At 43.8% G+C, this 14589-nt stretch overlaps 1 protein-coding gene across 2 annotated transcripts in view; it reads left to right on the top strand.

The window, feature by feature from the left end:
* Positions 1-14589, top strand: part of agrn (agrin) — a 385222-nt gene that overhangs the window by 213879 nt on the left and 156754 nt on the right. For both annotated transcript variants that reach the window (XM_067970302.1, XM_067970303.1), the window contains exon 3: positions 1973-2020. In XM_067970302.1, the coding sequence (XP_067826403.1) occupies positions 1973-2020 (48 nt within the window). The remainder of the gene's footprint in view (positions 1-1972; positions 2021-14589) is intronic.

Below are 14589 nucleotides of genomic sequence, written 5' to 3'. Positions count from 1 at the left end.
TGATCCTTTCCTAACTAATGTACTGTTTAGAATGGGGCTCAGGAACCCTGACTGATTTCCCCTGTGCTCAGCCCAGGGTTACTGAAACCAATTGTTGCAATCCATTGCTGTCCCAACTGAGATAAGCAGTTCAGCACAGAGCAAGGTTTCTCAAGGGCAATTAGGGATGGGCAATAAATGCTGGCCTTGCCAGCGATGCCCACATCCCATGAACAAATAAAAAAAAGCCCCATTCTAAACAGTACATTAGTTAGGAAAGGATCAAACTTAGAAATGATACCCACCACCATCCCCCCACATGGTCAAATAACCTGCCAACACTCACAGCTTGGGCTCATACATGAAGTGAGAATGCTCCCCACTGAGCCACAGCTGACTCAAATTATAATTGTCCTCAGTGCCTGGGGATGAGCTGTGGTTGCTACTCCTGATTGTTATCCAATAATCCCTGCTGGAAAGTGTGTGGTTGTCAACTGAGACAAGGTCAGGTGCGCTAGGTTGCTGTCCTATTAAATATCCTGCCAACACTCGCTGACTGTTCTGGTCTCTATGGCTTATTCAGTTGGGGCATTTACCCACTGACCCAATGGTACTCAGAATATGGCCACTCGAGGCCCATCTCTGTTTCACCTATGTCCCTTGGCAGACTTGGTTCCCCATATGCTTTGGACCTCCATTCATTTATGTAGCACCTTTCACAACCTCAGGACGTCCCAAACTTTTTTGAAGTGTAGTTACTATTGTAATGTAGGAAACGCAGCAGACAACCTGTGCACAGTAAGGTCCCACAATCAGGAATGTGATAAATGACCAGATAATCTCTTTTAGGGTGTTGGTTGAGGAATAAATATTGGCCAGGACACCAGCGAGAACTCCCCTGCTCTTCTAGTGGGGCACTAATAGGGCTGTCGGGGGTCTCGTTTTAATGTCTCATCCGAAAGACGGCACCTCCGACAGTGCGGCACTCCCTCAGTACTGGCATTGGAGTGTCAGCTTAGATTTTGTGCTCAAGTCCCTGGACTGGGACTTGATCTCACAACCTTCTGACTCAGAGGTGAGAATGCTCCCCACTGAGCCACAGCTGACTCAAATTATAATTGTCCTCAGTGCCTGGGGATAAGCTGTGGTTGCTACTCCTGATTGTCATCCAATAACCCCTGCTGGAAAGTGTGTGGTTGTCAACTGAGACAAGGTCAGGTGCGCTAGGTTGCTGTTCTATTAAATATCCTGCCAACACTCGCTGACTGGACTCGCACATGAAGAATAGTCACTTGGGAAGGTGGGCTGCGAGGGGTGGAGTTCACCAGGTGTGGATATCCAACGCTAAGGGGTTTTCCTAATCGCGATGCACACTCTTCAGAATGGTTGAGGGTAGCCAGATCTTTCTTTTTCTAAGCAAGCATTTTTTGAAAGGGTCGACATCTATAGGTTTGAAATATCAATCTCAGTTTTGAAATTTTCAGTTGACCTAGCTAAAAAAAAGCTGTTGAGGCTGGGGGTCAATTGAAAATTTCAAAACTGAGATTGGTAGAGTTTTGTTAGGCAAAGGGTATTAAGGGTTACGGAACCAAGGCAGGTAGATGGAGTTAAGATACAGATCAGCCATGATCTAATTGAATGGTGGAACAGGCTCGAGGGGCTGAATGGCCTACTCATGTTCCTATAATTGTTTAGAAGAAAAATGTAACTGTGTGACACTACTGGTTTGACAGTACTCGATACATCTATAAATGTGCTTCTACAAATGTCTGTCTGATGGTGTTTGTTATAAAGAACAATTGGGGAAACGCACGGAACCATAGAAAAATCTTTAAATCACTCCGAATGAAGTAAATCATTGACTTGCTTGAAGCAAGGTGCTGAAATGCTTCCTACTCGAATCCTCTCTGGGGTAAGGGCCTATGTTGTGGCTGATATTCTTGGTTACGTTGAATGAATTGTAATGGCGCTGTGTTTTTTTTTTCTTTCCCAGATAAACCTGTGATTAACTTCACTCCAGCACCTCCAACATCACAGGATGGTAAGTGAACTTTACTCGAGATTTAAAAGGAACAACTTTGCAAATCACAGGTGGAAGAACTTTTAAATTAGTGTTTTGTTTGGGTGCAGAGTGTTTGAACGTCTCTTCCCTGGGTTTGAAGTATAACTGTGAGCTTATAATCAGGCAAAAATGGAACCGAATCGCAGAATGCGATCTTCAAAGCACTTGTTAAAAATCCTGGGACTCCCTGTAATAAAAACAGGTAATCTGATTTATTTACTCTCGGTAACTCGCTGGCCTGCATTATAATGCCTTTTAAAATAAATTCCAATCCTTTTACCACTCCTCATCTCCTGAAGTCACTGGCTCATCCTGGGATAAGGGAGCGCTCCTGATATGCTCTCCTACGTCTCCCTTCTTCACATTCGAATCTGGGCTGTGCATGTTGATGGGATACTTGACTCTGGGGTTTGTAAGTCTTGCTCGACTCTCACCCGACTGCCACACGAGGGGGTTGCCACCTCCGGTTGGACCTATTCCTGGAGGTATTGTCACATGATCTCCCACCTCCAATCACCCCGCCCCCACGCTCCCGCCATTGGTCGCCTGACACGTCAATCCTCACGGTGCTCTGCCTTCCCACGGCCAATTGGAAAGTGAATAGACTCTTCATTACCCAATTGGATTAATCTTGACTGTCAATCAAACAGCCTTTTTCTCCCCATCGCCAATATTTTTATAACTAATAAAGAGAAGTGTTCAAAGCAAATTTAAAAAAAAAACATTTTTATTAATGGCCCAATAATTGTTCTCCAGGGTTGCTGAAAGCAGTGTCCAGGAAATTAATCTTTAATTCCTGGAAACTCCAGGGCAATCCTGGAGGGTTGGCAACCCTGTTCCAAACATGTGCAATTATGTTAGTCACAGGATAATGATCCGACCTTTCCTCTTTTTTGGTTTTGCTTTGTTGCTTTGAGCCAGTTGTTACTTTCCTTACTGCCAGCTCTGGTGAGATCAGCTAACTCACTCAACTCAACACAGATCAAGTATGAAACTAGGGACCTTCTTGGTCTGTATAGCAGTGACTGCAATGTTACCATTGGCCTCAGTGTCCCTGGGCTAGGCAGTGAGAAGTCAGCCAAGGTTCCCATTTTCCTTCCTGGAATGCCTCACAGTCCAGGCACGCACATTGACAATGGCCACTTGGCTGAGGTACCAGAGGGATTAGGGTTGCCAACCCTCCAGGATTGTCCTGGAGTCTCCAGAAACTGAAGATTAATGTCCAGGACACTGCTGTGAGCAACACCCGGGAGAAAAATCATAGCGGGTATCAACAAAATTGTGTTTTTTTCATTTTCTTTGAATACTTTCATTTATTATAAAAATATTGGAGATGGGGAGAAAAGGCTATTCTACCAACAGTCAAGATTAATCCAATTGGGTATCAAAAGAGCCTGTTCCCTTTCCAATTGGCTGTGGGAAGACAGGGCGCCTGGAGGATGGACCAATAACAGGAGTGTGGGGGCGGGATGGTTCGAGGCGGAAGGTCATGTGATGAAACCTCCAGGAATACACCCAACTAGAGTTGGCAACCCAATGAGGGATGCCAGCAAGAGTCGCTGCCCTTCAAGAAGTGGGTTACATGGTGGCAAAGTGCTATTTCTCCATACGAACCATCCGTGCCACATACAGCGAGACTGTTCAATTAGTGTCAGTGCGGCACCATTCAGAGCAGTTTCATGCTGAGGACTTGCATCGTCTGGGATCTGTGTCGAGACAGTCTGTACTCATCTCGTCGAGGACAAGTAACAGCTGTTGAAGGTAAAAGAACCTTTCATCCCCTTTGTCTGGCCCCAGAGCTAGGGGACTGATCTGGACCAATACATATAAGGCTAGATACCAACATTATTTTTTAACTCTGCTCCCTAACAAGGGAACTGAGGGGGAAAAATTTGTGTATTTGAAAAAAAAAATTATTGCATAGTACACAGCTTAAAAATATGGATTGGTAATTTTATACATGCAGCCAATGGAAATTGTTGCATAGACTAGGTTTGTATTCCCTTGAGTATAGAAGATTAAGGGGTGATCTAATTAAGGTGTTTAAGATGATTAAAGGATTTGATAGGGTAGATAGAGAGAAACTATTTTCTCTGGTGGGGGAGTCCAGAACAAGGGGGCATAACCTTAAAATTAGAGCTAGGCCGTTCAGGGGTGATGTCAGGAAGCACTTCTTCACACAAAGGGGAGTGGAAATCTGGAACTCTCTCCCCCAAAAAGCTGTTGAGGCTGGGGGTCAATTGAAAATTTCAAAACTGAGATTGACAGATTTTTGTTAGACAAGGGTATTAAGGGATATGGAACCAAGGTGGGTAGTAGATGGAGTTAAGATACAGATCAGCCATGATCTAAATGAATGACGGAATGTGCTCGAGGGGCTGAATGGCCTACTCTTGTCTCTATATTTCCTAAATTCTCCTCCAATAACACTTTTTCGGCAAATTGTACGCTATTGGGCGGCTCACCACCACCTTCTCAAGGGCAATTAGGGATGGGCAATAAATGCTGGCCTTGCCAGCGACGCCCACATCCCGTGAACGAATATTTAAAAAAAAATTTTGGCAATTTAATTTTATGCACTGGCTAACAGGAGAATGTGGGCAATGTTAACGCTTGGCAAACTGAACTGATGCTAATCTTTGAACCCTCAAGAGCAGCAAAAATTGGAAAACGATGACCTAGAGAGGCTCTTGTTAGAAATCTCTAGCAGACTTTGTATAAAAGACATTAAAAGATGGCTTCCATCCATTATGGGCGGAAAATCCATGGGGATTTCCCGATATGCAATCCCGCTGGCTGCATGTGTTCCAAAAGTAGGCTCTATGTATTATTGAAAGTTGTAACACGCTACTGTGGTGATAGACCGCATCTGTATCTTCGATCATTTTTTTATCCCCTTACTCGTCCTGAAATTGGACAGTAGGCAGGGCAGGTGAATTGACTGCAGTGGAACATCCTATGGGTGTCTGCACTCACTGCGTGTTGTACCATTTGTTGCTTGAGGCCAACACAATTGCATAAAAAGTGAAGAGTGATAATAATGATATCCGAGCGATAATAAATTATTTGCCTTATCCTTCGAAAAATATATTGGCCATATTTGAAGCTGCAGTAGGCCATTTTAAAAATATATTTTTACAGTATGTATATTTTTGACACGATGAATGATGTACCTCCGGCCATCAAGAGAAATGCATGTCAAACATCAAGGTATTTTTTTTTAAATTCTACTGAGCGTCTAGTTTACTGAGAGGTGCCAACCTCCATTCTGTTCTGCGAGCTGCCAGTTCTGTAATTGGCAGGGGTGAGCAGGCATGAAGCATAGGTCAGTGGCACCTGTGTGTTAATCACAGCTCAGACGATCACAGCCACCGATGTGAAAGCAAATGCAGGGAAACAGATTCTGGTCTGTAAAGTCGGTTTACGGCACTCGTAATTTCAAACTCCCACTTTGAACAATCTGAGCGCTGGGTGCTGTGACTTTAAATGCCATGAAGTTGTGACACTGTTCCTCTTGGCATATTATTAGGCAGATTAAAATGTTGTTTTGCCACACAAAGCAACTATTAGCAATATTGGCAAGCGGCCAGCTCAGTTCCCTGCACATTTCTTTCCTGTTTTCTTTTTTTTTCAGCAACTTGACAGAAATGTGCACTTTTTGTTCCTTGTGCAACTTGTAATTATTAAGGGATTAAGATAAATCAGCCCGCCATTATAAATAAACCACAGTCGTGACATGGCTTGAGCATCGTTTCTGTCCAGTTACTGAGCAACAACAAATTTAATAATTAATGTAGATAATGCAGCTTTTAGTTAATTGGATCCAAGACGAACCTTTTAAGTGCCTGGAGGATTTTGTTTACCAGTTCACAGTACCAGAGCTAGTGGGTGGCAAGACTGACAATGGACTTTAACCTTTCTCTTGTTGAAAATTGGGGCTCATCTAACTGCTTTGAGATTTGTGTATTTGATAATAAAATAAAGGACTAACTGGGATCGGAATAAATAGAAGCTGTTTTTGAAGTCAACCTGCAATCTCCTCAAGGTCTTTGCGTTTGCTTTTCTACATAAAGGAAACAATGGCAAATAAGAGAGAGAGTAAAGTAAGTGCTTTTATGGTGTAGGTTTTCTGTGGAAAGTGGAAGATTTCACAAATTCAATTTCGGCTTCGTTGCACTTAAGCAAATGCCTCATGAGGGAAAGTTTTTGCTTTCAGGATTGAAAATTGAACACGCCAAACGTTTTTGTCTCTGCCCCATTATATTTACTCCTGACAGTTAAAAGCCGCTCACATTTCCCCTCAATTGTTATTTTTCCCAAATTCCTTATTCTCTGGATTACGCATTTCACCATGCTTGCAAATCCCCAATTACATTCGTGTTTAGTGAGGGACATTATCCTGTCTTCACAATATTCCAACTGGACACTAAATATTGCTAAAGCTCTCTGCCCAATCAGGGTTTCTGCATTTATGAAATTGCTGATGAACAGTCGCTAATTATTTTGTCAAACGCCCCAATCCCAATCGATGTCTCGCCCGCACACCACAGGAGTGACTGACAAGGACGCAGGTTTGCACCAGCAGTCTCCCCACACAGTGATTTCAGTCGTGCAGCTGTGAGCAGCAGCCACGTGAAGGCCAAGCATTTCCCCATAGGGAAGAAATATCACGCACCCAGCTGTCTCTTTTAATAGGCCCCCTTTCACTTACTGTGCAGATGCTGGTCCAGCCCTGCCCCCTAATGACGGACTCTTTATACCTTCTGCTGGAGAACAAAAAACAGCGAGGCAACAATGCTGGATCCCAGGGTAGGCAGGCCTTGAATGGAGGTCCAAAGCCCACATGTTGTGGAAGGTTTGCCAAGGGCCACAGGAGAAGAGGGGATGGTCCGCGAGTGCCCCCTCAGATTGTGTACCGAATTCTACGTTTTACAGATTAACTGGCCATTTATCTCATTGCTGTTTGTGGGATCTTGCTGTGCGCAAATTGGCTGCCACGTTTCCCGACATTACAACAGTGACTACACTTCAGAAAGTGCTTTGTTGGTTGTAAAGTGCTTTGGGACATCCTGAGATCGTGAAAGGTGCGATATCAATGCAAGTTCTTTCTCCTTTCTATTTCAGTGGTAGTTTCTGATGATGAGAATATTTCCAATGGTGATTTGACTACACTTTAAAATCGCCTATCAGAAAGAAAATGGTTTAGTGCTCAGGCTGCCGATAGGCCGAGGGAAACTCCTGTAACCTGGGCTGAATGATTTGTATTCCGTTTATGCACAGAATGCTGTGATATTCAGGAAAAGCTTTATTACTGCAATTCAAACTACTAAGATAAACACTAGGAATAATGTAAACTACAGATAAGACATTGGGCTCAATTTTCAAATTAAAAAACGGGCGGGTTGGGGGCAGGGGCGCATTGAAAATCGCCACCATTTCAGACCCACCCCTAACCTGCCCATTTCCGGTTTTCACCGGGGCGGGACAAGGGGCAGGCGACCAACCAGCTCCCAGGAGGCAGGTCGGGCCTCAAAACCTTTCAAGGAGGCTTCAGCCCTCCATTTTTCACCAATTTCCGATTTTAACCCTGGGGGGCCGGGATTCCCGGGCCTTTTGTTTTACGCCTCGTGAAAGGAGGTGAGAAGGCCCGAGACTAACAGTTAGTTGGGCACAGCTTGTGGGCCCAGAGGAGCAGGGGTGCTTCTCCTAGGCCCAACAAGCCTACCTGCACCGACCCTCCAACGATCGCGGACCCCTCGACCCCCGATCGCGGACCCCCACGATGACCCCCTATCCCGACACTCCCGCCTCGTGACTGACCCCCGATCCCATCCCCCATGACTCGCAACACCTGTGCCCACCCGTGCCACCCCGTGCCACCCCCCATTCCATACAAACAAAGACTTACCTGCAGACTTACCTGAAGACATCCTCTCCCTGGCTGGTCTCCCGTCTGACAGGCTGGTCTCAGTCGATCAGCCGGTCTGTCGGACAAGAAACCAACAACACAAAAATAAAAGACGTCCTTACGTCAAAATCGTACGGATGTCCGGGAAACCCGTACTAATGGGTTTCCTGACCTCAATTTGACCCCCCGCCCCCTTCCCGGCTCCGTCTTAAAATCACCCCCATTGAGTTCTTTCTCCCATTGCCCCTTCCATTGCCATTGTCCTATTTGTGTTTTAACTTCAATTTTATTTTTTTCTTCCTAATCTAAAACTATCTTAGTTTTCCTAACTTTTTTTTCTATATCAACAAAACTTTAAACTTGCTTCCACCTTTAAAATGGAGGGAAAAGAAAGTTTAGAAAAAACAAGTTTTCATCGGCTATAAACTAGCTGCAGATGACAAGTGTAAGAAATGGTTGGTGCAGTTACAAAGAACTTGCATTTATATATCACCTTTCACATCCTCAGGACATTCCTAAGTACTTTATAGCCAATAAATTACTTTTGAAGTGTAATCATTGTTGATTTGTTGGTATGTGTGGCAACCAGTTTGTGCACAGCCAGATCCCACAAACAGCAAACGAGGTAAATGACCAGTTAATCTGTTTTGATGGTGTTCATTGAGATGAATTTTGGCCAGGACATCAGGAGAAATCCCTGCACTTCTTTGGAGAAGAAGTGCCTATGAAATCTTTTACGTCCACTTCAACAGGCAGGCAGGACCTCAGTTTAATGTTTCATCCAAAAGACAGGTGGTGTTCTTCTGAGACTGGGGCAGAATAGTGGGGGAACTTTACTCTGCACTTAACCTTACTAGACTTAATGTGAGAATGCTTAACTCTGACTCGGGAAGACTAAATTAGGAAGGAGTTCCATTTCCCAGTGTTACTGTCCCTCATTCCTTTGAGCATAAGAGTTATTTTAAAAAAAGAAGTGTCTCCAGGGGAGGCAGCCCCTCTAACTTAAAAAAAAATCCATCTAATTAAATAGAATCAACGCTCCCCCACAGTAGAATAATGTACCACTTGGCCTCTCACTGGGAACAGTACCCCATCGTTGATGTTTTCAGCCTTTCTTCTCTCTCTAGCTCTTCATTTCAACAACAACTTGCATTTATATAGCGCCTTTAACGTAGTAAAATGTCCCAAGGCACTTCACAGGAGCATTATTGGACAAAGTTTGACCCCGAACCACAAAAGGAGATATTAGGACAGGTGACCAAGAGCTTGGTCAAAGAGGTAGGTTTTAAGGAGTGTCTTAAAGGAGGAGAGAGAGGCGAAGAGGGAATTCCAGAGCTTAAGGCCTAAGCAGCTGAAGGCATGGCCGCCAATGGTGGAGCAGTGAAAATCGGGGATGCGCAAGAGGCCAGAATCGGTGGAGCGCAGAGATCTCGGAGGGTTGTAGGGCTGGCGGAGGTTACAGAGATAGGGAGAGGCGAGGCCATGGAGGGATTTGAAAACAAGGATGAGAATTTTAAAAATCGAGGCGTTGCTGGACTGGGAGCCAGTGTAGGTCAGCGAACACAACCTCCTTCAGTATGTAGGGCAAGCACATGTTGCTGTTATCTGGCTCACAACACGAACGACGAGATAAACTCCTGACTCCAGCGTGGGGCCAATCTCCCTGTAGTTCTATGATTACTATATACTTACTTTTGGATTACCCGTGGCATTGCTAACAGTCTGGAGTCTTGATCATGGGTGCATTCTTTAGTTGCTAACCCTGTGCCTTTAAAGTCATTGCTCTAATTAAGAAAATGGAGATATTTATACAATACTGGGGTCAGAGAGCAGTTACAACTGCTTGTAAATTTTAGACTCTAGGGCAGTTACTGGCTATTTCTCTTTTTAAAACATGGTTTTTGCATCTGTAACAGAGGTGATGTCTGGTGTCTGGAGTGTGACAGACACACAGTAGACATTTTTATATTGGAAATAGGATATCGCAGCGGATTCTGTTATTGCAGATATGAAGTGACTGGTTAGGCTGGCACTGCTGCAGTGTAATCTCCACACATTGCAGATGATATTTGCACCATGAGCTGCTCAAATTAGTTTTTGACAGAAAAACGTAATGAAAGGATCACGTTTTGCCTCTTGACCTGAACGGCCAAAGTATTCACCCAGAGCAAAAAAGAGATGACTTTTCGTGGTATTAAAGCATCTTGTGTAACACGCTAAGGTTGGCGCTTCCTCCCCTGAATGAAACTGACACCAGGGAGCCAGGTGAATGAAACCTATTAAAGCTTGGTGGACCTCCATTTGCAGTCAGGGAACATTTTCAGGGAGCTGCTGTTGATTTTGCTTTACCCACACCTACATAAAATGGTGGTTAAAATAAGGTACATAAAATGGTGGTTAAAATAAGGTACATAAAATGGTGGTTAAAATAAGGATTGCAATTAAAGAAAATCTTGATTCATTCAAGTAATACCCAGTATAAAGAAGCATATTCCAGAAATACACAGTAGGTCCAATTGCATGTGGAAAGAAAAAAAGACAGGTTAATGTTTTTTGAGCATTTTGATAGAACTCTACACCGACACGTAAAACTGGCTTTTGTTTTCAGATACTGATGGACTTACTGTGCATTTCCTCCATTTTTTTGTTTCTATTTCAGATATACAGTTTTTTTTTTAGTGCTTCCTAATTGAACAGAAGTATTGCTTATCTCCGCCACATTGTGTAGGTTAAATGGGGCCGGGAAGAGCGTGAAGGAACTGTAACTAGAATGTTAAGTGAGTTTCTATTCTCATTGAAATAAGCCAATTCCATATTTTAATTCACAGACTGGGGATTCGATGATCCAGTAAGATTTTCCCCTCCAGTTTTCTTCCCTCCTTTCTCGAAATGATCGACTCTTGCTGAGGTATGGCCCCGTAGGTGCTGATGGCCCTCCAATACCTCATCCAGAGGGCCAATCCTCGCCTATGAATCCAGGCAGTGTGCGGCATTGAGCTAGGGGTGGAGGAGGGGTGAGGTATCATGATCAAATCTAGTCCTGTCCTTGTCTGACATCCCAAAGAGGAAGCTAGATAAGTACACAGGGGAGGAAGGAATAGAACGATTATGCTGATAGGGTGAGATGAAGTAGGGTGGGAGGAGGCTAGTGTGGAGCATAAACACTGGCATCGACCCGTTGGGCCGAATGGCCTGTTTCTGAGCTGTAAATTGAATGTAATTCTATGCAATTAAAAACTATAAAGCAGGGCTTCATGTAGGAAGTGGGAGCTTTGCCTGATTGTATTCTCTTCCCTCGTCCAGGCGAGTTTTAGCAATCCATGGCCGGATCATTTAACTGAGCGCAGGCCGGGGATTGAATCTTAAACTTTCCTGATCTGTGTGGTTCACTCACAAGATGCAGTGGATTTGCTCAACTCGCCATCAGGGAGAGCTTCATTAGCCTTTAATTGTCACAAGAGATTTCCTGCGAAGGGAACTATTTTAGAATAGTTACTGCTCTTTATTTAATGTATGTTGTGTAGTTTTGTTAAATTATTCGTAAAGCAGACTGTGCTGAAAGTGGCAGCAACAAGGCAGGATGTGTCATCTGGACTAAAGAGGTGCATCGTGTGAATGTAAGAGGAGTGAGTGTGATGTGGGTAGATGCAAATGCTCTTCGCTTTTCAATTTTTTTTAAAGTCTGTTGCAAAGTCAAATTGCACAGAATTTTATTTCATGTAGAATGACACACCATTTTCCTCCGGTTGACAAATAAAAAGATACACGTAGTGAAGAAGAAGTGTTTTAAATATTAATAAGACGAGTTGATCTCTTGCATTGCGCAGGAGTTGGGACCAAGTGTAGTCTTCAGGTAAAGCAAGGTTAGAAGGTTGATTGCACCACACATAATTCAGTAAAGTTATACATTCTCTTATTTTTATATTTCCGTTATAAATTCCCAAGTCCAAATTTATAATGGGAACTTACCTATGTAAACATGTCACTATGTAATTGCATTCTCCAACCAGTGGTGGCACTGCAGTGTCATAACATGGTAACAGATAAAAATTGAATGTGACGGTGAAGGAATGTATATAAAAAATTTAACAAGGTCATCACTTCCCATCATATCAAACCGTATTCATGATGACAGTAGCTTGTAAAGGTAGTGGTCCATTTGAAGATTGTGTGACTCTGTCAGCAATGCTAAGGAACTGTCAACCCAGACCTTCCATTTTGTTTATGGAAGTTGACTGGTATTTAAAAGAAAAATGTCAGACTTGCATTTATATAGCACTTAACAACCTCAAGACACCCCAAAGTGCTTTATGGCTATTAAGTACTTTTGAAGTATAGTCACCGTTGTAACGTAGGAAACGCAGACAATTTGCTCACAACAAGGTCCCACAAACAGCAGAGATAACAGCCAGATAACCTGTTTTGGTGACGTTGGTTGAGGGATAAACGTTGGCCAGGACACCAGGGACAACTCCCTTGCTTGTCTTCTAACTATTGCCGTGGGATCTTTTCCATCTACCTGAGAGACCTCTGAAAGGCGGCACCTCCAACAGTGCAGCACTCCCTCGGCACTGCACTGAAATAGATCATGTGCTGAAGTTCCTGGAGTGGGAGTTGAACCCACAACCTCCTGACTCAGGCGAGAGTGCCACCAACTGAGTCATGGCTGACACCTGGGATTGGTGCTTCGACAGAAACGTCTGTCAACCGAGCGCAAAAGATTGCCACCTGTGCCTGACTGATCTTTGTGGCTGCTGTAATGCATTTTCTAGTCTGGCGGGTGGCAATAGCAGCACGGGTCGGAGGCCTCCCTTTCTCCAGTGTGACACTGACCAACCCTGGCCACCATTTGGGGCAGAAGGAACCGTTGAATGTCGGCCTGGAGTTGCAACAATAGATGATGGTGCAGTTCGTTAGTGCACCGCGAGACTTTACCCATTAACTGCAACTAGTTTGCTCGTGCTTCTGACTGCACAAGTGTTTGAACGGGGCGTATGAAAGGAGTAGGAGAAAATTGGAGTGAAATTTGTTCATCTGGGGCAGGTGGGAACATGGGTGCACAGTGTTTGAGTTAAATGTCTGACATCCAGGTCTTTCTGATTTAGTGAAGTCTGAGTTGTTCCTGAAAGCCTTTTTACATATATCCCAGATTAATTGACCATCTCTGATGGATCTAATTTTCTTTCTTTTCCAAAAATGCTTTCAACTGACAACTTTGATTACTTGCTTGAAATAAAACTGCTCTTCGCAGATGTGACACAAATGATAGTTTGATTGGGTAATTGGACTAACCAACTGTTACATAGAAATAGAGCAATGAGTTGACATCATTTCAATTTTGAGAATGCAATTGCCTTGATTTAACTGATTTAGCTGATTGAAGTTCTTTAGCCTATTTCAGCCCTTCCAGGTACAATAAATTCTGGTGTTTATGAAAGTATTTTTTCATTAACTCTTTCCAAACAAACCACAAGTCACTAGTTCCAGCACATAGGCTCGCAGGGCCACTTACAAAGACAGTGAGGACCATGCAAGGGTTGTGCTTCAAACTTAATAAACTACCTCCAGATGATGGAAACTGAAATTGCCAGATATACAACAACTTCAAGCTGCTTAGCCTCCTCTCTCCTGAGGTGCTGACTCTAGGGGGGTTAGAGAGGCCATTCTGCACATGTGAGCCTAGATGGTATCAGACAACTAATCTACCTTGAAGGGCAACACAGCTGAGTCCCATCCTGTCCTCACTTGATTTCCAACCCTTGTGCACCTTTCAGTAAGAGTCATTGGGTAGCAATTGAGAGTGGGAACTCTGATTGTGTTTTTTCTCCCCTTCCCAATCCCAGCCCAGGGTCGCTGAAGCTAAATAAGACCTCCATATCTGTTGTCTTTACTGATTCAGCACAAGCCAGACAGTTGAACCTAGGAGATCTTCTGGTCTGTATGGTAGACCTATTGGTCTGTATGGTAGGGTGCTAAACCTAGACTGTAGGGTGGGGGAAAGGTCTTTTTATTACTGTACTGCTGGCTTCACTTTACATTTAAGAGCTAGTGTTTATGCATCATATGTTGCAGTGGTTGGTTGATGAACACGAGTCCGTTCCAGTTTCCATTGGTTGTTGATGGTCTCAACAAATTTCCATTGTCTGTTTGTGACAGCTCCCAAATGGCTCAGCGAGGTTAATGTAAAGAATCTTACAACACCAGGTTATAGTCCAACAATTTTATTTGAAAATCACAAGCTTTCGGAGATTACCTCCTTCGTCCGAAAGCTTGTGATTTTCAAATAAAATTGTTGGACTTTAACCTGGTGTTGTAAGATTCTTTACATTTGTCAACCCCAGTCCATCACCGGCATCTCCGCATCACAGCGAGGTTAAGGCAATAAAGACTGAGCCATACAGACAAGGATTATTCCATGTTTGATATCAGACCCGGTTCCTGCTTCTGACTGGTTCCCCACAAACTTTTATTGGAAGTGAGCATGTGTGGATTTTGTGTGGGGAGAGGATTGGATTTGGCGGAGATATCCTCTGAGGTCAGATGGCCAACCAAACATTCACTGTTGGGGCTCAACGTGAATAATGACCACTGAGGTAGGATAGCAGAGTGTGCCTAGGACGCTTGAAACTCTATCCCAGCA

The sequence above is a fragment of the Heptranchias perlo genome, chromosome 32, assembly GCF_035084215.1.
Source record: "Heptranchias perlo isolate sHepPer1 chromosome 32, sHepPer1.hap1, whole genome shotgun sequence".
NCBI lineage: Eukaryota > Metazoa > Chordata > Chondrichthyes > Hexanchiformes > Hexanchidae > Heptranchias > Heptranchias perlo.
The sequence above is the reverse complement of the archived record's forward strand: the minus strand, read 5'-3'. Positions and strand labels throughout refer to the sequence as shown.